General features: G+C 39.6%; 1 protein-coding gene across 4 annotated transcripts; it reads left to right on the top strand.

The window, feature by feature from the left end:
* Positions 1–15,644: 15,644 nt before the first annotated feature.
* LOC140827653 (transcription factor bHLH153) lies at positions 15,645–21,943 on the top strand. Of its 4 annotated transcripts, none has more exons than XM_073190410.1 (6): positions 15,645–16,114; positions 18,583–18,705; positions 19,342–19,407; positions 20,806–20,865; positions 21,032–21,079; positions 21,434–21,943. In XM_073190410.1, the coding sequence occupies exons 1-6, from the start codon at positions 16,112–16,114 to the stop codon at positions 21,596–21,598; spliced, it is 465 nt and encodes a 154-aa protein (XP_073046511.1). In that variant the 5' UTR covers positions 15,645–16,111; the 3' UTR covers positions 21,599–21,943. The 4 variants fall into 4 exon arrangements, with proteins under 4 accessions (XP_073046511.1, XP_073046513.1, XP_073046512.1 ...); XM_073190412.1 differs by having other exon boundaries at positions 15,648–16,114; positions 18,599–18,705; positions 20,806–20,871; positions 21,434–21,940; XM_073190411.1 differs by having other exon boundaries at positions 15,652–16,028; positions 20,806–20,871; positions 21,434–21,937.
* The last annotated feature ends 765 nt before the right edge of the window (positions 21,944–22,708 follow it).

Raw genomic sequence — 22,708 nt, 5'->3', positions numbered from 1 at the left:
GTCAAAATTCACATTTCTTAAATTTATAGTTATTTTTCTTTGAGCATCTGCATAGTAAGATGAAGATCTTCCTTGCAGTTTTCCTCACTTGTTGAATATGCAAGAATGTCATCAATAAATACTACCACAAACTTGTCGAGGATTTTCTTGAACACTTTACTAATGAGGTCTATGAATGTTGCTGGAGCATTGGTTAGACCAAAATGTATTATCGTGAACTCGTAGTGTCATACCGTGTTTTGAAGGCTGTTTTAGGAATATCTTCTGCCTTCACCTTTAGTTGTGGTAGCCTGACCTTAGATTGGGCTTTGAAAATATCTTAGCTCCTTTTAACTGATTAAAAAGGTCATCTATTCTTACAAGATGAAATTTTTTCTTGATCTTATTAAGTTCTTTGTATATCGACACACTATTTTGTACCTTCATCATTCTTCTGTACCACTAAGATTGAAGCTCCTCAAGTAGAGGCACTTGGTTTGATTTGTTTTTGTCTAACAAATCTCGGAATCGATCTTTTAGCTCCTTAATTTCAACTGAAGCCATTTGCTAGGGTTCCTTAGATTTTAGTCTAGCACGAGCTATCAAGCTACTTTCGAATTCTACTTCATGGTCTGAGATAATTCAAAGTAACGCTTCCGGATCTCTCGTACCACATGAATATTTAATATTTTGAACTCAATTCCTTCTTTTTCTTCTTTCATTATTACTAGTTAGACTTCTTAGCCATACCCCATGGCTTTCTAGGTCTGAGAAGCAGAAAAGAAGGATTTATTTTCCTTATCCTTGTCATGAAATACGATATATTCTTGTATTGGAGTTTGGCATTCTTACCCCGATCGACAATCTACCATTGCATTATTCTTGTCCAACTAATCTATTCTCATAGTACACTGAATGAAATCGGTACTAAATATATATGTATCCATACTTATTCTATTCTCTCTTAATTATCACGATTACTATCTCCAAACTTAAAACCAATATAGAATCTTAGACCATAACTCTTTATCATCCTATTGACTTAAGTCTCAATAATTATAACCTAGTTAAAAATTCTTTCAACCTTGCACGGAAGAAATTAATTTCTCAAACAATTTTTCTTTTACTAAATATGTCTTTAATCAAGACTATGAGCCTAGAATGCTTTAATACAAAGTTTCGTTGAATGTCTTTATCCTCAAATTTTTCTTTTTTTTGTACTGTAAGAAGAGTCAGAACTTATTATGTATGATACGCATCCTCAATGCCCATCAATATCTTACTTTATTTTAATAAGGAAATGACCTAAAAAATTAATATAAATTTCTCACTAGATATTATTTCTTATGTTTATAAGATATTACAAAATCCTATATATTTAAATTTAGCACTCAGTATCCCAAATTTAATGTACATACCAAAAATCAAATTCTACATCTGAACATCAAAGCTTATATAATTCTTATCTCATATTCTCATAAATAATTTATTATCCTCGAGTCAAACATTTCATCTTAAGTCGGAAGCATATCTTCGATAGGCAAATTCCCAAAAATGTAAGTCAACTTATATCAGATAGGTGTATTCCCAAAAATATAAGTCAACTTATATCTGATAGATACATTCCCAAAAATATAATTCAACTTATCTTTGTGCATTCCCGAAGAAATGTCACACTTATTTCTTTTCGTGTCATATAACCATAATACTAGTCTAGCCTACGTTATTATCTCTCCATCGTCACTGTTCTTTTTCCACTACATCTACGGGTACTTCTTCTTATTTTCCCACGTTTTCCACGACAAGGTGCATATAGTTATTTTTTTCTTCCATTCTATCCATAGCGTCATAAAGAGTGGCGATATAACGTTCTAGCTTGCTAGCAAGGTCTTCATGTTGATGACTAGAGCGGTTAGCAAGATCCTTCTTAGTTTCAATCCTTACTATCAACTTTCTATTATGGGAACCAGTCGTACCACATTAGATGGATTACGTAGTGTTAGGGAGAGTAGTCTCTCTGCTCGATCAAGGTGATGGGTGAGACGCTGCATATCAGTTTGAAGCAGGTTCTAAATCTCCATGAGTTCTTATTTCTCTTGTTTTCCTCTAGCGAGTTGAGTCTTTAGGGTTGCCATATCTTGTGTTTGGTTTTCAATTGTAAGTTGACGCATGTGAAGGGCGGCTTGAGCACGAGTATGAGGGGTGGCCATTTCCAAGACAAATCGAATGAAAAAAAGGTATCAAAGTTACACTATCAGATAAGCATAGTATTTGGATCGAACAAAATTTTCGTGGAATTTTTCAGAAGTTGAAAGAAGGGGTAATTTCGCACAGATTGAAAGCAGTTGACGAAATTGAGTTTCGAGATTCTATGCGAAAGAATAAGCCATCCAACTATTGTGAAATCTCGAGTTTGAGGATTTAAACAATAGGAAGGCATGTGTTTTGCCAAAATTTGACTTCGCCAAATTTTGTCTATCAAACACTCCCACCCGGATTATAAACCTGGAGGCTCTGATACCACTAAAATGTAACGCCCTGAAATCGAGACGTGTCATCAGCGTTGTTAACAATTTAAAATCGTGTAATAATAAGCCACGTAGTACATCAAATAGCCAAAATCCAGTCAATAACATAAATCAATAATTATCTTTACAATGCGATTAAAGCGAAATGTGGAAGCGTAAAACACGATAAAACAACTAAAAGACCGAATGCCAAGACTTGTCTTGAATTGGATTAGCTTCATCACCATCCCCAAAAATATTCTTGTTCTTAATCTTCGATTTGTTCCTCGTTCTTATCTGGGGTGAGAATGTAAGGGGTGAGTATTTGGGGAATACTCAGTAAATGAGGGTCGATCGGGCATGACAAATATCAAGGTTATAATTATACGAATACGTTATCTAATTTCAATATAAGCATGTTGAATCAAATACAAACATAACACTGAAAATCATCTCGTTTTCATGATTTACCGATCAGTCTCCTATATGTTACTCCTCTAAGGGGCGAGGCCAAAAGAACGGTTATTATATCCCACCGCATCAGGGCCTTAAACAAAACATATCAAATATCGGAATTTCCTTGCCATTTCTAATTCGAATCATTACAGTGCATTCCAAATATTTCAAACATGCTTTCAAATATTATAACTAATATCCAACAACAAATTATTCAAGAATGTTGATAACAAATAGGAACGAATATATCATGCCGATCGAATTTCAAGAAACATAGATAATGTATTTTTAAGCAAATGTGGACATACTTACAAAGAACGAGTATGTCGATATATATATCAAGTAGTACACTTATGAAATGGAAATGTACATAAGAGTATAGCAAAAACTCACTTACTTGAAAGATTGTTCCAAAATCTTGGAATGAACAAGTTGTAGTTTGACACCGACCAGTCACTCTGCAAAAATGTTTGCGCATAAATGAACCGCTGGATCGGTATGAATTTTGGATATGTTGCTCCAAACACATGTAGGTATATTCTGAATGGTGGAGATCGGATTTGGACGTATCAAACTATGAGAAAAACCTTCTGAAATTGTGCTGAATATTTGGTACTCGAAAATTGTAACTTTAGGAGAGAACTTTTGATGTTGTTTTTGTGTAATTTTCATTCATTCCTTTGCCACTATTTATAGGCATCAATATGACTTTAGGCCTTCCTCCTCCATGCCAAAGGTTGCATGGTTTGAATGAATTTTAATTCATGCAATGTGACTTTAGGTCTTCCTCTCCATGCCAGAGGTTGCATGGTTTGAATGAGGACTTTAGGTCTTCCCCTTCTATGCCAAAGGTTGTATGGTTTGAATGATTTTTAATTCATGGCTTTGTGTAGCTATTTATTTGGGTCTTCATATCGAGGACTCGTATCCCGGTTATCTGCGAAGTTCAGGGACCCGTACCTTAGCCCGGGGACCCATAACCTAGCCCGGGGACCCGTACCCTGGTTATCTGCCGAGTCTAGGGACCCGTACCCTAGCTCGGGGTCCATATCCCGATTACCTACCAAGACCAAGGACCTGTACCCTGACCCGTACCCCGGTTATCTATAAGCCTGGGGACTCGTGCCCTGATTATATGTTTGAAGGGTTCTTAGTATAAGTGTTAAAAAAATGTGTATGGATATTTGAAGAGCTCGAGCCATTTCTAACATTTGAAAATATTGTTAATGATTACTCATCTAAACAAAGGCAGGAAAGAGTGGAAGGAAAAACATTTCATTAAATAACAAAAGGAAATTTACAAAGTTGCCCGGAAGCCCGGGAAGAAAATAAAATCCTAATCTATCTGGGGGTCCTGTTTTTTTTCTTCCTCTTCCTCTTCATCTGGGAGAGATGCCGTAGCCTGGACTAAATCTGGAAAATCCTCCCGGTCAGATGGGACGAGGCTTGCCTCCTGGAATTGATCGAGGCACCTATTGAAGCCCCGATCAAAATACATGAAGGCCTTATCAGCCACCATCTTCTTAAACTCCCGGGACTTCAAAAACTGAACCATATTTTCTTCATAAGAAGACTTCAGAAGCTCCAGAGCAGCAGTCACCTCTTCAGCACGGGCCCGGGAAGATGCTGCCTCCTCCTTGGCAGCATGTACTTCTAGCCTAGCAGTTTCTGAGTCGTCATTAAACTCTTTCCGAGATGACTCCAACTCAGACCGAGCGGTGGCTAGTTCTGATTGGGCCAAGTCCACTTGTTGTTTCCAGCTAGATTTTTCCCAGGCCAGGATATGCTCATGGATCTCCTTCACCCGGCTCAGTTCCCCCTGAAGCTTGTCATGCATCTCCCGGGTGGATGAGGCTTGTTGATTCGCTCTCTTGGCTGCCCAGCCACCTGCTCATAAGCAGATATGAGCATCTCCAGGCCCTGCAAATAAAGGAAAGGTCAGACTGGTGGTACAAAAAAAAAGAGCGGGAGGAGGTGAGTAACTTACAGAGAAAGACCGAGAAACACCCTCATACAGCTTCTGGTTGGGGTGAAGTGCTTTAAGGTGTTCGATCTCTTCAGGGCGAAGGAGACCTTGCACCACCTTGGTTAAATCCGTGTTTATGTCATCGCCAAATATGTTGGGCAAGACCAGGGGCACTTCGCCCTGTGGAGTAAGGCCGGTAGATGAACCGAGAGGAGGGTGTGATCGGACCATTATCTCAGGCTCCTCCTCCACGGTAATTGTCTCGAAGACTGGTTCCATCACAGCCTTCCTCTTTCGATGATTCAGAGGAGTCGGGTCCTCTTCACGGACCAGAGGAGCTGTCTCTTCTCTAGTGGGAGCAGTCTCTTCTCAAACTTCAGCCTCTGCCCAAATCCGTCGTTCTTCTTGCTCTTGAGCCTCCCGGGCTTTCTTCTCTGCCCGGGCTTTCCTTTTCTTGGCCTTTTTCTTGGCAGCTGTTGAAGGCTGGCCTTGATCATTTCTTCCTCTGCTGCATCAAAGAGAGTACTTTGAAAAATAAAAACACGAGTTAAAAAAGATTAAAGGGAAAGTAATTTACCGGCCTGTGACCTAGCCTGGCTAAATTCATCGATCATCTGTCCACGGGGTCTTCAGGCCGGGGCCCGATCCCATAGTACACCAGATTATCCCTGTAGTGACCCGTTCCAGAATCACCTACTAATCAGAACTTAAGCATGCAAAATTATCATTTAAAATTGAATCAGGTAAACAGCGGAAAAACAGTAATACAACCCAATCGAATCTGTAAGTACAAAATACTTAAACAACCAGATCGAACTAAATACCAAAAACAAAATACCAACAACTACAGGTCAACCTCTGCCAGCTCCCTGTCCACTCCCTCCTGGACCGTCCAACCTGAGACCTGCCCCATCGAATAGGGTGTCCAAAACAGAGATAAACCGAGGACGTGAGCATAAAACGCTCAGCACCGAAAGCATGAGTATACAAGACTATGACATGCATGTATGCAAAATGTACTGGATACCAGGATCTGGGTATAACGAAATACTGCTCAGGTAAATGACGTCAAGGTATGTAGCACTCTGCGCCGTCGCACCAGGAGGTGGCTCCCATACCAAAATAAACCTGTGGATATACCGGTGACCTGACCACCGTCGGCCAACGGGGTCCAACCATCCACAACAAACGAGGGCTGAGCACCCTCTCAACAGGCTATCTCAAAGATAATCAGGCTCAACATGATTATGCAAATGCCGCATAATAAACCATGCACCATATGACAGATAATAATGCAACATATAAACATGCAACACATAGTAAAGCATACTCAATCCTGCTATCTCGGATAGTACTTTCGTACCTCAAACCAGTAGATCCTAGCAATCAGTCCTAGAATCAAGTCTGCGTCCGTAGTCAGCCCACTGATGCCGCTAGCTCCCAACTAGAGCACAGCTCCGCTACAAAACCAGTAGCTCCCCGCTAGTGCCTAAACCTCGGGAAAAGACTAGAAACCATCAGAAACGACTAAAACGCTCTGGAACACTCGGAATTGGCGAGTAAAAAGTGAGGCCTCGCGCCTCTATTTATAGACAACGATCGGACGATCCGATCCACTTCGGACGATCCGATCCACTGTACACTTCGGACTTTCCGAACCCTTATCGGACGATCCGAACCCTGCATGTCTTCCACGTGTCCAGACACCTGTCTTCGGACGATCCGAACCCTGATCGGACGATCCGAACTCTGCATGTCTTCCACGTGTCCAGCCACCTGTCTTCGGACGATTCGAACCCTCTTCGGACGATCCGAACCCGCTTCGGACGATCCGAACTCTGTTCGGTCCTTCCGATCCCACCGAAATATATTTAATCCAATAATTAACTCAAATTAGGCATCGGGATACTACATTCTCCCCCCCTAAAAAGGATTTCGTCCGCGAAATCGAGTCTGAAGAATGACAATTCTGAACAACAATACATTCAACTTAAGAATGAATTACAACTGAAAGTATAACTGAAATTACAATCATTACTGAAAATACCACAACTAGAACAACTCTGGATGCTCTGACCGCATGCGACTCTCTAGTTCCCAAGTAGCTTCTTCAGTACCTCGACGCTGCCACTGCACTAAGACAAGAGGAATAGTCTTATTCCGCAGTACCTTATCCTTCCGGTCTAAGATCGAAACCGGTCTTTCCACAAAAGACAAATCCGGATTCAGCTGAACTTCTGTCGGATGCAAAACATGAGACTCATCCGCTACGTATCGTCTCAACAAGGACACATGAAACACATTGTGAACACTAGACAGATACGGTGGCAAAGCTAATCTATAGGCCAAATCTCCCACACATTCTAAGATCTCAAAAGGACCAATGAATCTCGGAGATAGCTTACCCTTGAGTCCAAATCTCAGAATCCTCCGAAAAGGTGATACCTTGAGAAACACTTTCTCGCCTGCATCAAAATGAAGAGGTCTGCGCTTGGAGTTCGCATAACTTGCTTGTCGATCCTGAGCAGTCTTAATCCGCTGTTTGATCACAAGAACTTTGTCCATGGCCTGCTGAATCAATTCTGGACCCTCGACCTGTCGTTCTCCGACTTCTTCCCAGAACAGAGGAGTACGACAACGTCGACCATACAATGCTTCAAACGGAGACATACCAATACTCCTATGAAAACTGTTGTTGTATGCAAACTCTATCAGCGGCAGATGATCCTGCCAAGCTGGCCCGAAATCCATCACACAAGATCTCAACATATCCTCAAGAGTACGAATAGTCCTCTCTGACTGACCGTCAGTCTCTGGGTGATATGCAGTACTCAAACTCAAGGTAGTGCCCAAAGCTTGCTGAAAGCTGCCCCAAAATCTAGATGTAAATCGAGGATCTCTGTCACTAACGATACTCACGGGCACACCATGAAACCGTACAATCTCTTGAATGTACAACCGTGCCATCCGATCGAAAGTGAAATCTCTGTTATACGGAAGAAAATGGGCAGACTTAGTAAGTCGATCCACTACCACCCAGATAGCATCTCTATTCCCCACAGACATAGGCAAGTGAGTCACGAAGTCCATCGTGATATGCTCCCACTTCCACTCCGGAATAGGAAGATTCTGCAACAAACCTCCAGGTCGTCGATACTCAGCCTTCACCTGCTGACAGACAAGGCACTTGGAGACATACTGATAAATATTACGTTTCATACCTTTCCACCAAAATCGAGTCCTCAAATCCTTATACATCTTGTTGCTCCCTGGATGAACACTCAACTTGCTACGATGAGCCTGGGACAAAATCTCTTCCCTCAAAGTGTCATCTTCCGGTACAACAACACGACCAGATAAGCACAAAAGACCCTCGGACTGATAGTGGAAACCAGAAGTATTATCTCCATCAGCCAACCGAGCTAATTTCTGAATCTTAGAATCAGACATCTGAGCATCTCTAATCCGAGAATACAAAACTGGCTCGGACAAAATAGTAGCTATACGGATACTCTCTGTTCCCTTCCGATGCTTACAATTGAATCCCATCGAACAGAAATCCTGAATAATCCCAGATACAGCACAAGTCTGAAGAGCAGATAACCTCACCTTGCGACTAAGAGCATCGGCCGTGAGATTCGCAGATCCTGGATGATACTTGATCTCACAATCGTAATCTTTGAGTAGATCCATCCAACGACGCTGACGCATGTTCAACTTAGCCTGAGTGAACAGATACTTCAAACTCTTATGATCAGTGAAGATCTCAAATCGCTCACCATACAGATAATGGCGCCAGATTTTCAAAGCAAAAACGATCGCTGCTAATTCCAGATCATGAACAGGATAGTTTTCCTCATGAGACTTCAACTGTCTCGACGCATAAGCAATCACATGCTCATACTGCATCAGAACACACCCTAGTCCCTGTAAAGAGGCATCGGTGTAAACACTGAAACCACCAGATCCAGACGGTAAAGCCAAAACAGGCGCAGATGTCAAACGTCTGCGAAGTTCCAAGAAACTCTCTTCGCACTCTGATGTCCATTCAAATGAAACATCTTTCCGAGTGAGCTGAGTGAGTGGCTTAGCAATCTGAGAGAAGTTGACAATGAAACGGCGATAATACCCAGCCAATCCCAGAAAACTGCGGATCTCGGCTACTGTCGTCGGACGCGACCAGTTCAATACCGCTTCCACCTTACTTGGGTCAACTGAAACTCCCTTGCTAGAAATGACATGACCAAGGAAAACAACCCTGTCAATCCAAAACTCACATTTACTCAACTTCGCATAAAGCTGATTCTCGCGAAGTGTCTGTAAAATAATCCTTAAGTGTTGTGCGTGTTCTTGCTGATCATGTGAATAGATTAAGATATCATCTATAAACACCACAACAGACTTATCCAAGAATTCTCGAAAAACCCGATTCATCAGATCCATAAAAACTGCTGGTGCATTCGTCACCCCAAAAGGCATAACCAGAAACTCATAATGCCCATACCGGGTCCTGAATGCAGTCTTCGATATATCTCCCTGATGAACTCGAAGCTGATGATAACCAGACCTTAAATCAATCTTGGAATACATAGAGGTACCTTGCAGTTGATCAAATAAATCATCAATCCGTGGCAACGGATACTTATTCTTTATCGTAGCACGATTCAACTGCCGATAATCTATGCAGAGCCGCATAGAACCATCCTTCTTTTTGACAAAAAGAACTGGTGCTCCCCACGGGGACACACTGGGTCGAATATACCCCTTGTCAAGAAGATCCTGCAACTGCTGTTTCAATTCTTGCATCTCCGATGGAGCTAAACGATAAGGAGCTCTAGAGATTGGTGCCGTGCCTGGCACTAAATCAATGCCGAAATCCACTTCCCGAACGGGAGGAAAACCAGGAATCTCCTCGGGAAAAACATCCGGAAAATCGCAAACCACTGGAATGTCACTGATACCGACACTATCTGCGGACGAATCAATAGCATAGATAAGGTAGCCTTCCCCGCCCGACTCTAAAGCACGACAGGCTTTCAGAGCAGAAACCACAGGCATCGGGGGTCGCGCTCCCTCTCCATAGAAAAACCAACTGTCGCCCTCAACTGGACGAAACTGCACAAACTTCTGATAACAGTCCACAGTAGCTCTAAACACAGTCAGCACATCTATTCCCAGAATGCAATCAAAATCCTCCATCACAAGAATCATCAAATTAGCAGTTAAAACATTACCCTCAAACTCTAGAAGACAACCCAAAACTAGACGTTTAGCTAGCACCGAATGACCCATCGGCGTGGAAACAGATACCACAACGTCCAAAGAAGTGAAAGGTAACTTATGACGCTTAGCAAATCTCGCAGATATGAATGAATGTGATGCACCAGTATCAATGAGAACGTAAGCAGGTAATCCACATAATAAAAACACACCTGCGATAACTCTCTCGTTCTCCTCAGCCGCCTGATCCTGGTTAAGAGCAAAGACCTGCCCTTGAGTACGCGGTCGAAGGTTAGAACCCTGAGTAGACTGTCCTTGCTGTGGCCTCTGATGAACTGAAGCCTGAGAACCAGATCCTGATCCTCCGCCCGTCTGTGGACAATCTCTCTTCATGTGGCCCATCTCACCGCACTTGTAACAAGCACCCGCAACCTTGCGACAATGCTCGGTCGGATGATCCTTCCCGCAGTGCTGACACGGGCCCCTCTTCTTCCCAAAATGGTGAACTCCTCCAGATCCAGAGGAAGAAGAAGTAGATCCAGCTTTCTTGAATGCTTGGGCGCGGGGACCCAAAGAACTAGTAGGACGAGCAGACTGCATGGCTCGACCTCTCAGCAAACTGCCCTCAGCCTGGCGACAACGATTTACAAGGCCCTCATACGATGTCGGATCATCGCAGACAACAACCCGATCATAAATCTCCTGATTGAGGCCCTGAAGAAAATGGTTATACTTGGCCATAGCATTGTCACTGACATGCGGAACATATGGAAGCAACTCAAAGAACTTCTACTGATACTCATCAACAGACAAACTTCCCTGCTTCAGATTGATCAACTCAATCGCCTTGGTCTGCAGAAGAGCTGGCGGAAAGTAAAGTAGCATGAAAGCGGCTCGGAAATCGGCCCAAAGAACTCGACCCTGTTGCTGAACTATCGGTGCAGAGGTAGACCTCCACCACTTACGCGCACCACCCTCCAGCAAGAAATCAAGGGTATCAATCTGCTGCTCCGCCGAGCACTGAAAAGTCTTGAAGCAGCTCTCCATCCTCTCAAGCCAGTTCTCCGCAACATCCGGGGTCTCACCGCCTGAAAGAGGTTTCGGCCCCATCTGCAAGAACCGATGCATACTAAAACTCCGAGGCTCATCACGACGGTGTTGACGACGTTCTCGATGCTCTCGGCGACGCTCCCGATCGTCGCGGTCTCCCCAGCGTCCAATGCTGCCATGACTACTAGCATCGTCGTCAAAACCAGACATCGCTAGCTACAAAAGTTACTAGAGATTAAACCCAAAAGAACAGTTCTAAATCCCAAAATCTTAATGCATGCTCTGATACCATAAATGTAGTGACCCGTTCCAGAATCACCTACTAATCAGAACTTAAGCATGCAAAATTATCATTTAAAACTGAATCAGGTAAACAGCGGAAAAACAGTAATACAACCCAATCGAATCTGTAAGTACAAAATACTTAAACAACCAGATCGAACTAAATACCAAAAACAAAATACCAACAACTACAGGTCAACCTCTGCCAGCTCCCTGTCCACTCCCTCCTGGACCGTCCAACCTGAGACCTGTCCCATCGAATAGGGTGTCCAAAACAGAGATAAACCGAGGACGTGAGCATAAAACGCTCAGCACCGAAAGCATGAGTATACAAGACTATGACATGCATGTATGCAAAATGTACTGGATACCAGGATCTAGGTATAACGAAATACTGCTCAGGTAAATGACGTCAAGGTATGTAGCACTCTACGCCGTCGCACCAGGAGGTGGCTCCCATACCAAAATAAACCTGTGGATATACCGGTGACCTGACCACCGTCGGCCAACGGGGTCCAACCATCCACAACAAACGAGGGCTGAGCACCCTCTCAACAGGCTATCTCAAAGATAATCAGGCTCAACATGATTATGCAAATGCCGCATAATAAACCATGCATCATATGACAGATAATAATGCAACATATAAACATGCAACACATAGTAAAGCATACTCAATCCTGCTATCTCGGATAGTACTTTCGTACCTCAAACCAGTAGATCCTAGCAATCAGTCCTAGAATCAAGTCTGCGTCCGTAGTCAGCCCACTGATGCCGCTAGCTCCCAACTAGAGCACAGCTCCGCTACAAAACCAGTAGCTCCCCGCTAGTGCCTAAACCTCGGGAAAAGACTAGAAACCCATCAGAAACGACTAAAACGCTCTGGAACACTCGGAATTGGCGAGTAAAAAGTGAGGCCTCGCGCCTCTATTTATAGACAACGATCGGACGATCCGATCCACTTCGGACGATCCGATCCACTGTACACTTCGGACTTTCCGAACCCTTATCGGACGATCCGAACCCTGCATGTCTTCCACGTGTCCAGACACCTGTCTTCGGACGATCCGAACCCTGATCGGACGATCCGAACTCTGCATGTCTTCCACGTGTCCAGCCACCTGTCTTCGGACGATTCGAACCCTCTTCGGACGATCCGAACCCGCTTCGCACGATCCGAACTCTGTTCGGTCCTTCCGATCCCACCGAAATATATTTAATCCAATAATTAACTCAAATTAGCATCGGGATACTACAATCCCCCTCCCCCCAATCAACACTGAGGACAGGAAGGATTGGCCCTCTATAGCGTCCCAAGCCTGGGTGAAAGGGGGAAGGAGTTTGTAATCTCGGGGGAGTTCATGTTGCTCGGGAATTGAGGATAGAAAACATGTGGCACATGTTGGGAGATTTGGGAGTTGTAAAAAGAAAATTTTGTTTTTCCATCCCTTCAAAGAGGAAGGGATGTCTGTCAAAAATCGATATTTCATATGGGCCATGAAAGAAAAGACCCCTTCATTAAAATGATGTGAATAAAAAAAGTGGAAGATAGGAGAATTAATCGGTAAATTTTTTCGTACGAAACAAAATGAAGGTGGCTGCCATAATCCTGAAGGCGTTAGGATGGAGATGGTTAATCGGGAGCCCAAAGAACCGGGCAACCCCTTCGAAGAAATGGTGATTCGGGAACCGAAGCCCACTCTTGAGCTGTTCCATGAAGAAATTTTGGAAGCCCAGGGGTGGGGTGGCTGGGTGGTCACTGGGCCCGGGTATCACGATTTTGTAATTGGAAGGAACAGACCCTATGGAACTAATATCCTCGGAAGTCCCGGGACGAAGTGTAGAGGTCACTGTGGAGAACTACAATGGCCCCGTAATTTTCTCCTTCCCTTTGCCCTGGGGGCCAGTAGGTCGGGAAGGAAGGAATGAGGATACCTATGGGGATGTGGACGAAGGTTTTAGAAGGGGTCGGGGAGTTATCCTCCGACAGACCCCTGACGTTTTGACCAGAAGTAGAGGAAGTACAATGGGACATGATGAAAAAGAAGAAGAAGAAGCAAGAGGTAGGAAGTAAAGAGAACTTACGAGGTGAAGAAGGTAGCTAGTGTCTGGTAACGGAGAGATCGCCTGAGGTATTATGCGTCGCCGGAGAAGAAGAAGTTTGAAGAGAAGCGCGAGAAGTTAAAAAGTAAAAATGAACTTAAGGTACGGATATATATATAGGAATGAATTAATCTGAGCAGTTGATCGTAAGACAGGTGGACGGTTGAGATTCACATGGGAAATCACGCGGGATATTTGAAAAGACAGACTCGAAATTCGAGGCGTCGCAATGATTTTCTTTCTCGGAATACGAAAAGTGTCTGACAGGTTTTAATTGTAGGGCTTACGGTAGCCCTAATATCATGACATCAGCACTAATGAGTCAAGGATACTAAACGACAAATTGTCTTCCCTGACCAGGCACGCAGGACTAGCCGGGACAGCGATTATGACTCTAGCCCGACTATTTATGGAGGGAGTGATGATGCCCCGGGATGACACGGGTCATGGATAGTGCCCGGGTCAGGGATATGATTAAATTCCGGGTCATGGATGATCCGAGGCACTGGAAGGATATGAAAGTACCCGGGGACATATTCTCCCCGGGCTATTGGATGCCCGGGTTCTCATGCAAGTTCTCGGGAGGCTTTTTTCTCAGGCCACTTTGATATGAGTGCCGCATTTAATTATATCGACCAAGTAGAGTGTGAGCGGCCGACCTATCCCTGACACCAATCCAAGTGGTTGACAAAATCAGGTAGGCTAGATGTGACTAATATGAAGATTTGACATGTTAGAATAACAGGGTATAATCAGCCGCCCTACTATAATTAATTAGCAACACAAAGAAATAGGTCATCATTACATCCCCTACTATAAATATCGGGTTCTCTATTTGCATTTACTCTCTATTCAGATATTGAATACACACATTTATTGTTCATTTAGTGCCCACATTAACACCAATCTCATAACCATCACCTGGTTACATTGGTTTTTTGCTCGAATCCTTCACTGACTTAAGCATCGGAGTGTCCACGTCGGACATCCCTTCGACGCCCATTCACGAGATTATCTTTTTGTTTGCAGATCTCCTCGGCTGATTGAGGAAAAAAGCTTTTAATCCAGACGTCCTGCTCTTATTTCCATCAATATATTGATAGCAGATTCGGTGGAGCATCTGACCCGACTCACCCATTTCACCCGGATCACATCAATATTATTAATTTTATAAAATAATCAATACTATTAGTTATTATTATGTTCCTAATAATAACTAATGTCATAATATTATGATAATAATATTTAAAATTAACTTGCAAGATATATTGTACGATGATAGATAAAATTAATATGGATAATAATCTGCAAATATGTTAAATAACAAATTTCAAATATTTTTTAAAACATATTTGATCGTTTATTTTTTAAAAAAAAAACTATCAAACAAATTTGATATAAAACTCTCTTAAAACGATTTTTTTTATGAGTTTAAAGCATATCATCTTACCGAAACAACAATTATAATTATTATAGGTCTGTTATGAGATGATCTCACATATTTTTATTCGTGAGACGAGTCAATTGTGCTCATATTTACAATAATAAGTAATATTTTGTCATAAAAATTAATATTTTTTTATGAGTGACTCACATAAGTGATCCATCTCACAAAATTAATTCGTGAAACCGTTTCACATAAATTTTCCTCTAATATTTAAGGCTAAAAAAACAGTTCTATCTTTAGGATAACATAAAATTAAATTATTATTAATTGATTAATTAAAATAAAAAGATCATATTTAAAATGAAAAGAGATGATCTCACGAATCTTTATCTGTGAGACAGGTCAACCCTACCGATATTCACAATAAAAAGTAAAACTCTTAGCATAAAAAGTAATATTTTTTCATGAATTACCCAAATAAGATATCAGTATCATAAAATACGACCAATAAGATCGTGTGACACAAATTTTTGTGAAATGAAAATAATAATAGAACACACAGGATTTTCATGCGAGATCCAACGAGACTCCTCCCTCCCTCCATCTGATGCAACGCTTCAGATGAAATGGCCATCACATTCAACAGTTCGCTTCAACAAATAGTCAAAAGTAATAGTGAGCTCAGCATGAAACTACTCCCTCCTTCCTCTTTCCATCAGCACGGCTGTACATTAGCTGTCAAATAAATTTCTTTGCCTTTTTCCATAATCTTTGTCGCTCCACAAATTTTTTTACTATAAAATAAAGTTTCAAAAACCCCTCCTTTCCTTTCACACTACACACAACTTTCTCTCCACTTCCATACCCATTGTCATCATTTTGCAACAAAATTCTTGTGGGATATTTGAAAATTCCAGGCTTTTTTTTTCCCTGGTTCAGCTTGTTTGCAGAGCTTGTGTCTCTGTGGACGACAAACGTATGCAGAGATAGACAAGTGAAACGCGCTTTACGAATTTTAAGGCCACCAAACTGTGCAGGGGTGGAAGGTTGATGGGATTCTTGGATTGTGCTGCGACAAGTTGAGATTTTTTTCCACTGCCGTTTCTTTAAATTTCCAAGTTGGTGTTTTAAATTGCAGATTCTGATGCCGATTCTTCGTTGATGGTGAGTTCTGCAGTCTTCATTTCACTAGTCTATACCCTGTCTTGATTGTGGTAAACATGGGTTTGTTCTAATTTGATATAAAGCCTTTTGAGTATAACTCATCCATCAACTCTTTCTGTGAATTAGTTTGTATAAAAATAATTGAAGTCTATAGAAACTGTGTGACTTTAGCACCTTTAATTCATTGAAATTTTAAGCTATTTCTTACAATATTTGACATCTACGGTTGATGGGTTTTGTCTGAGTCTAATTGAGTTCATATATTTTTCATTTGTTTCTAATGGGATTACTGAATGTTTTCATACTCTTAAGTTTTGCATGTATATTTAATTGGTGTTTAAATGGTTAGATATGGACTTTGTCTGCTTTTAATATACTAAATGTTTGGATATTTAAATGAATTTATGGAAGATTTTCATGATAAACTAATAAATAGTTAGTAAATTTGGGCCACTGGATGTTGATTTATTTAATGGGGTTATTCAATCACCTTCATATAAATGATGGGAGAGTTTAATATCAATCACTCAATGTCAAAAAATTAAAATCAAAAACAAATTAGTGTGATTCTTTTGCTCTTAATATTTTAATGGGAACAGTTACCAGAAAAACTCAATCTTTATTATAGAGAAAAACATAAATGGTGGTTATATGGTTGTTATCAATTTATCTAATAAAAAATCATGTTTCCCAGCAAAGGGAATCTAAATTCTGGTATACAATTTGTTTATTAATGAATTTGAATAGTTATTTATAATGTAGAACAACTTTCTTTTGTTAAAATGATAACGTAAATGAAAATTCTTGCTGTTTAGTATCCCTTAATTTACTCAACAGGTAGATGACGGCTGGTATAATTAAATATGGAATGCAATCCTGTTTTTTTTCAAATTTTGTAATTTTATTATTGTTTTCTTGGTGTCACCTCTCATTCATTGGTATTAAATTAAACATCGGCTTAGCCTTTTCAGGAACGAACTTTGACCCCAACGCTGCTGTATTTCTGGAATAGAAAATGCTACACTTGCGACGTAAATGAAATAGAAAGTGCATGCTTATTGTTGTATGATTCATGACTATAAAACATTTGACTTTTACTTATTTTAAAATTCATACTTGTGTTCTGGATAAGGCTCAAACCTAATCTTATGCTTTTGGAGACCAGCTGAGAAGAATGGGCTATTTGGTTGGCCGTAGAATCTTTGCAATATTTTTCATTACAAGACAATGTAAAATGCTGTTGGTCTTAAGTTATTGCTATTCCTACTCCACGCCCTCTGTTTCACATTAGTAAATTTTATGTTAATGCGTGTGAAGGAGCATAAATGCCATGTAAATTTTAAATATATTTTACACATGTGTCGCTCTTAATCGGAGATGAAACACCATAAGTTTTACAAATCTTGACAGTGGTATTGTACTTCAAATTAATATTAATTGGTTTTGATTTTTGACCAATTGATGTAACCTCCCAGTTGTCTCATACTTGGCATTTTTCTAATTGTGTCCTCCAATCAAAGTCCTAGTAGGATGCATTTTCAGAAACGATGATCTGTTTCTTATAGTTATACATCCCATGAAAAATTCTTTCAGTCAACACTTTGAATCAATGTACATAAAGCAAACCTTTTACGATTTATAATGATGCTGGCAAGCTGCTAGGAACTTAAGCACCAGCTTTTGGGTCCTCCAATAGCAAGAGAAAGTAGAGGATGATAGATTCTTGCCTCTTATTTAATGTTTTCCTTAGCATGCCTTAACTTTTAACTTAGTTACTTCATACCAGCTAGAAGTGGTGTCCTCCTTGCAAATATTGACGTGAAGAGCGAGAAAGATATATAAATGAATCATTCAATATTTCTCATCTGAAAATGTCGCTAATATTCATTCTTTTAAATGCTTCGGTTATTTTTCCTTTAACTTCCCAACCTTCAAAGCTCTGTAAATGTACAATTTAGGTTGCACTACTCTTACAGTTCCCTTATTCTCATTCAAACCACCTTAAAGCGTTGCCGTTACAAACCTAATGAAAGAAATATTTCGAACTATATGATGTATTAACACGTTGATGCTAGCTTTATGCTCTCTTGACTATATTCTAATACAGAAACTGGATTTTCATCAGATGTGGCTTTGAACATGTCCATGCATGATTCCTAAGTAAAATAAAAAAAAAAATCAGAGTATAATTTTTAATCTAATTCTGTACTAAACTTCTTATTTTTTCCCGTGGAGGCTGGCGGGAATTGACCTAGGAACTTCTTTGAGCAGCCTCTTGCTATTCCTTTCTTGACAATAGATAAAAGCCAAGACTTGATTTAGTTAATTAATTACTTTGTGAAACTTTTCAAAAAAATATATGCAGAGATTGCAAAACAGCATGCTCTGGAAATGTGTAAACTGAGTGCATGTTTGCTTGAATTTGTTGTTCACTTCATACACTTATGCTGTATGCCAATTTTGTTTAGTTTGAGGAACTGATAGAAAAGAAGATGATGGAACACAAAAGAAGCCTTAGCTCACTTGACCAAAGCAGCTTTGTAAATTTGATACCAAAGCGATTAAAGACTGATGTAGCACTCTCTCCCAAGGTAATCTATCTACCCTTTTTTTTTATGAATTTGAATATTCCCACTTGATTACTAGAACTTATGTTGCGTCAGGGACGGATCCAAAAATTAGAGTTAGGGGTGGAACTCAATGTAAAAATTAAATATTATTAGAACTAAGGATGTGAGTTGAGCTTTAGATGTGGAGAAAGGTGGGCTTTAGTGGGCTAAGTAAAAAACTTACATAGATTATAAAAAATAAAAAATTCTGCTGGACTACAGCCCAAGACTGGCATATGCTAGATATCCATTTCTGTGTGTATCTGCTTTCGTTTTTGTCATTTACTGGTTAATGTGTATTTTAACTTTTTTATTGGACTGTCAAATAGAAACTAGAGGTCACTCGGAACTTGTATCATGATCGTAAGCTAATTGTTTGAAATTTATTTATTTTCGAAAAATGACTTTGAACTTTGCCATAAAGTAAAATCCCATCAGTAGTATTTACATTCCAGATAACTTTGTGCTACAATATTATGAAGGCTACACAGCCAAAATTTGTTGAATTATGATGTTGGTTTCTAGCAAAAATTGCCAAGGATATAATGCTTCCCATGCTTTTTAATCAAACTTTTTACTAGGGTCATCTTGTCTAATTGTGAATTTTATTGGCTACAGGATAAGAAAGAGAAGGTTAGTGAACGAATTTCAGCTCTTCAACAGCTTGTCTCACCATATGGAAAGGTATGTAAAGTATACATGACAGAAGCGTATGATATAGATCTAGTGTTGATCCATGACCTTTGATTGGTACTCCTACGGTATCTTGATCACGAGCAAATATACTTGCGGTTACGTGAGTATTACGAGAACACTCATGACAGTTCCACAACACAGAGAACCTTTTTGTTATGAATATCAGAGATATGAGAGAGGAGAATTTTAAAGTTTGATGCATGTGACAAGGTCAAAGCTATAGGTGACTAAGTCCAACCTCTCCCACTCGCACATAGTTGGCACTAGCAATAAAAGCGCACTTCTTCCATCATCTCAATCCCTATTCATTTTGTACTAGTAAATATGTCGTGCGACCGCCAAGCCACTTGAAAAGAAAGCTTTGGAACCCGATAACAAATTCCACAATGACTAGCATAGCATATCCCCAAATAGGGTCTCGTTGTATCTCGGACATATTTGGCCACATCAGATTTAACATCTCCAATCCTTCTAAATGATTTGTGTTTAAGAGCTGGCTAAAAACCCCATCTTAGTTTTATTTCACAGTTATATTGCATACCGTATGATAAAATTTGGATGTGTTGCCAAATAATCTTCCCTCTATTCTCATGTCACTTAACTTTAGTTCAATTGTTTTCCCAACAATGTCCTTTTAGGCTGAATCAAACATGAGCATAGTAATATGTCAAAGTAGCATAGGTCTCAACTCTGCTTTATGACTTAGTCAAAGGTCACATAGGGTACAAAAAAATGACGAGATCAACAAATATTAGTCTATAAGGACTCACATTGTGAAGAAGCAGGGATTTATTCATGCTCAGAATTATGTAGGAGAAAAAATTCTACTACCATATTCCCACTATATGTGACACCCTAAATATATCACAAAATAAAATTACTTGTTCGTATAATCATGCCTTAGAAATAGATTAACCACGTATTTCTGTCATGCATCTCACAAAAACATAAACATGTGTGTACCCAAGCATGCAAAATAAACAAATAAATCACATGAATTTATTAAACTAACATGCTTTCATAATTTTATGTATCCACAAACATGCATTAGAAATAAATAAATTTATCACAAATTAATTTAAACTCAATTCTTTTTTTAACAACTCATTCCTATTATGTATTTCATAAGATATAAATGTGTATGCTAGCATGCTTTTCAGATTGTCGCAATCTGTGCATCAAACAATATATATGCGTGACTAGAACTGTTTAGGATATGGTCTCTCATTCTTTAACATGTCTCATCTTTTAAAGGCCGAACAATTCCCTGTAGCGGGTGGCATTGTCTGGAAAAATTAATTTTTTAGTGCATAAATGATTTCACCTCTCAATTTACAAATTTTCACTGATTATTACCACCAGTGTTAAAGTTAGATTCTTTTACAGACCGATACAGCTTCAGTACTTTTTGAGGCAATGGAATACATAAAATTCCTTCATGAACAGGTTAAGGTACTCGGCTTTTCCGGCTTCAGTTTCATTTCATCTGACTACAGATTACAAAAGTGCTTCGAAATTTTATCTTTGCTGACCAATAAATTTTACTGCTAATAAATGATGACGTTCTTGATACCTAGAAAAGCTAGAAACACATTATTTTTCACACTTTCAGGTCTTGAGTGCTCCATACCTATATGGCAAACCAACGACCCAACCACTGGTGAGTTTTAATTCGTTATATTGTTGAGTATGCTTGTCTTATGGGTTATGTTTGTAAAATAAGTTGTACTTGCTATGAATCATGCTTTCAGGTAGATTGATCTTTCTTTGGCTAATTCGATGAACTGCTATGGTTGCGAATTCCTAAATCTAAACGAATTCTATTATAGGTTTTTGTGATGACACATTTGCAATAGCTGTGTTGTAGTTTTACTGCCTTGAAACAAACTCATAAATTGCTGTTAAATGGCAATTGCTTAGACTATGCTGCCTTGTGAAGATTTGCACAGCATCTGGTTTCTTTAATCTGTGTTCATCAAGTTTGTTGTGTTATGCTGTTGCTATTTTCTTCAAGGAAATGGAAACTTGCAATGGCCTTAATGGTAGAGGCTTGTGTGTCATCCCAATTTCGTTGATTGACGGAGTTGCGAGTAGCAATGGAGCAGATATTTGGGCCCCCATTAAGACCGGTCTGAATTCTAGAAAATCGGTTTCGGACGAAAGTTCAGTGTTAACCTGAGAAGGTTTCATCCTGTTCAAAATGAAGCATTTAACGATGTCCTGTCTGCGCTATTCGCGACTATTTTTTGGACAATGAAACTCTAGGATTCCCTTCATGCCTTAATTCGGTTAGTTTGAAAGAACTTGATGCTTCTGATATGAGATCCTTCCATACGTAGATATAACAAAAAAATGTTGTAAATCGATCATGAGAATTGGAATGTACTAATCTTGGGAAGGTTTTTATTTTATTGTGTCATGTGAAAGTTATTTGTCTGAAGTAAAAAGGCATCATCGATGTAGAATTTAAAATATTCCTTAGATTTGTCAGTTTAGATATTGTGTTATCACGGAATTTCATCTATTGATCCATCCAAGAACATCTATTTTTAATGAATTTAAGAGAGCTATGATAAGCCCAAATATTTTAGGATTTAATTTTATAATATTTGTGTTTATCTATAATTATTATCCTTAATTTCGTGTTTATTTGAATTAATTTTATAATATTTTTAGATTTGAATAAAAAATGAAAAATGCCTCATTTGAGAGATAAGATAATTTTACAAAACTTCAAAAGAAACAAAATTTCAAAAGAAAGGAAATAAATATTATTATATTTTATTATCTTGAGAATATTGAAGTTTTGGAAGAAAATCTATGCATATATGATAGAGAAAAGCTTCAAAACTGAAAAATAAAATCTCTACAATTTTATCTATAATGTTTGAAAATGAAATAGGCTTCAACGAGTTGGAGGATTAGGACATGAAGAAATATAAAAGACATAGTACGTGAGTAGCAAGAAAAAAAAGGCGCAAACAGAGAAAAAGAAAAAGCAGCGCGGAAGAGAGTAGGCAGATGAGAGAGACATGAAGGAGGGGAGGAAGAGAGCATAATAAAGGAGGAGAGAGAAGAAAAGAAAGTAATAGGGAGGCAGAAATGTACCGATAGAAGAGAAGAAAGGGAAGAAAACAGAAATGAACATAGGTGAACAAAAGACTACACCAGAGAGGAAGAGGCAGAAGCATGAGTAATTCCTCAACACGCCAAAGATCGCTGAGAATTCCTCTTATTCCTTCTTTATTTTGTTTTCTTCTATGAAATTAAACATGAATTTTCACTTATG

Source organism: Primulina eburnea, chromosome 3, assembly GCF_022965805.1.
Source record: "Primulina eburnea isolate SZY01 chromosome 3, ASM2296580v1, whole genome shotgun sequence".
In the NCBI taxonomy this organism is placed as follows: Eukaryota; Viridiplantae; Streptophyta; class Magnoliopsida; order Lamiales; family Gesneriaceae; genus Primulina; species Primulina eburnea.
This window is presented reverse-complemented; position numbering and strand designations above follow the sequence as displayed.

Coding starts and splice junctions, on each gene's coding strand:
- LOC140827653 (XM_073190409.1), top strand. Junction 18,706..19,341: donor ATGTAGCACTCTCTCCCAAG/GTAATCTATCTA, acceptor TATTGGCTACAG/GATAAGAAAGAGAAGGTTAG. Junction 19,408..20,805: donor TTGTCTCACCATATGGAAAG/GTATGTAAAGTA, acceptor ATTCTTTTACAG/ACCGATACAGCTTCAGTACT.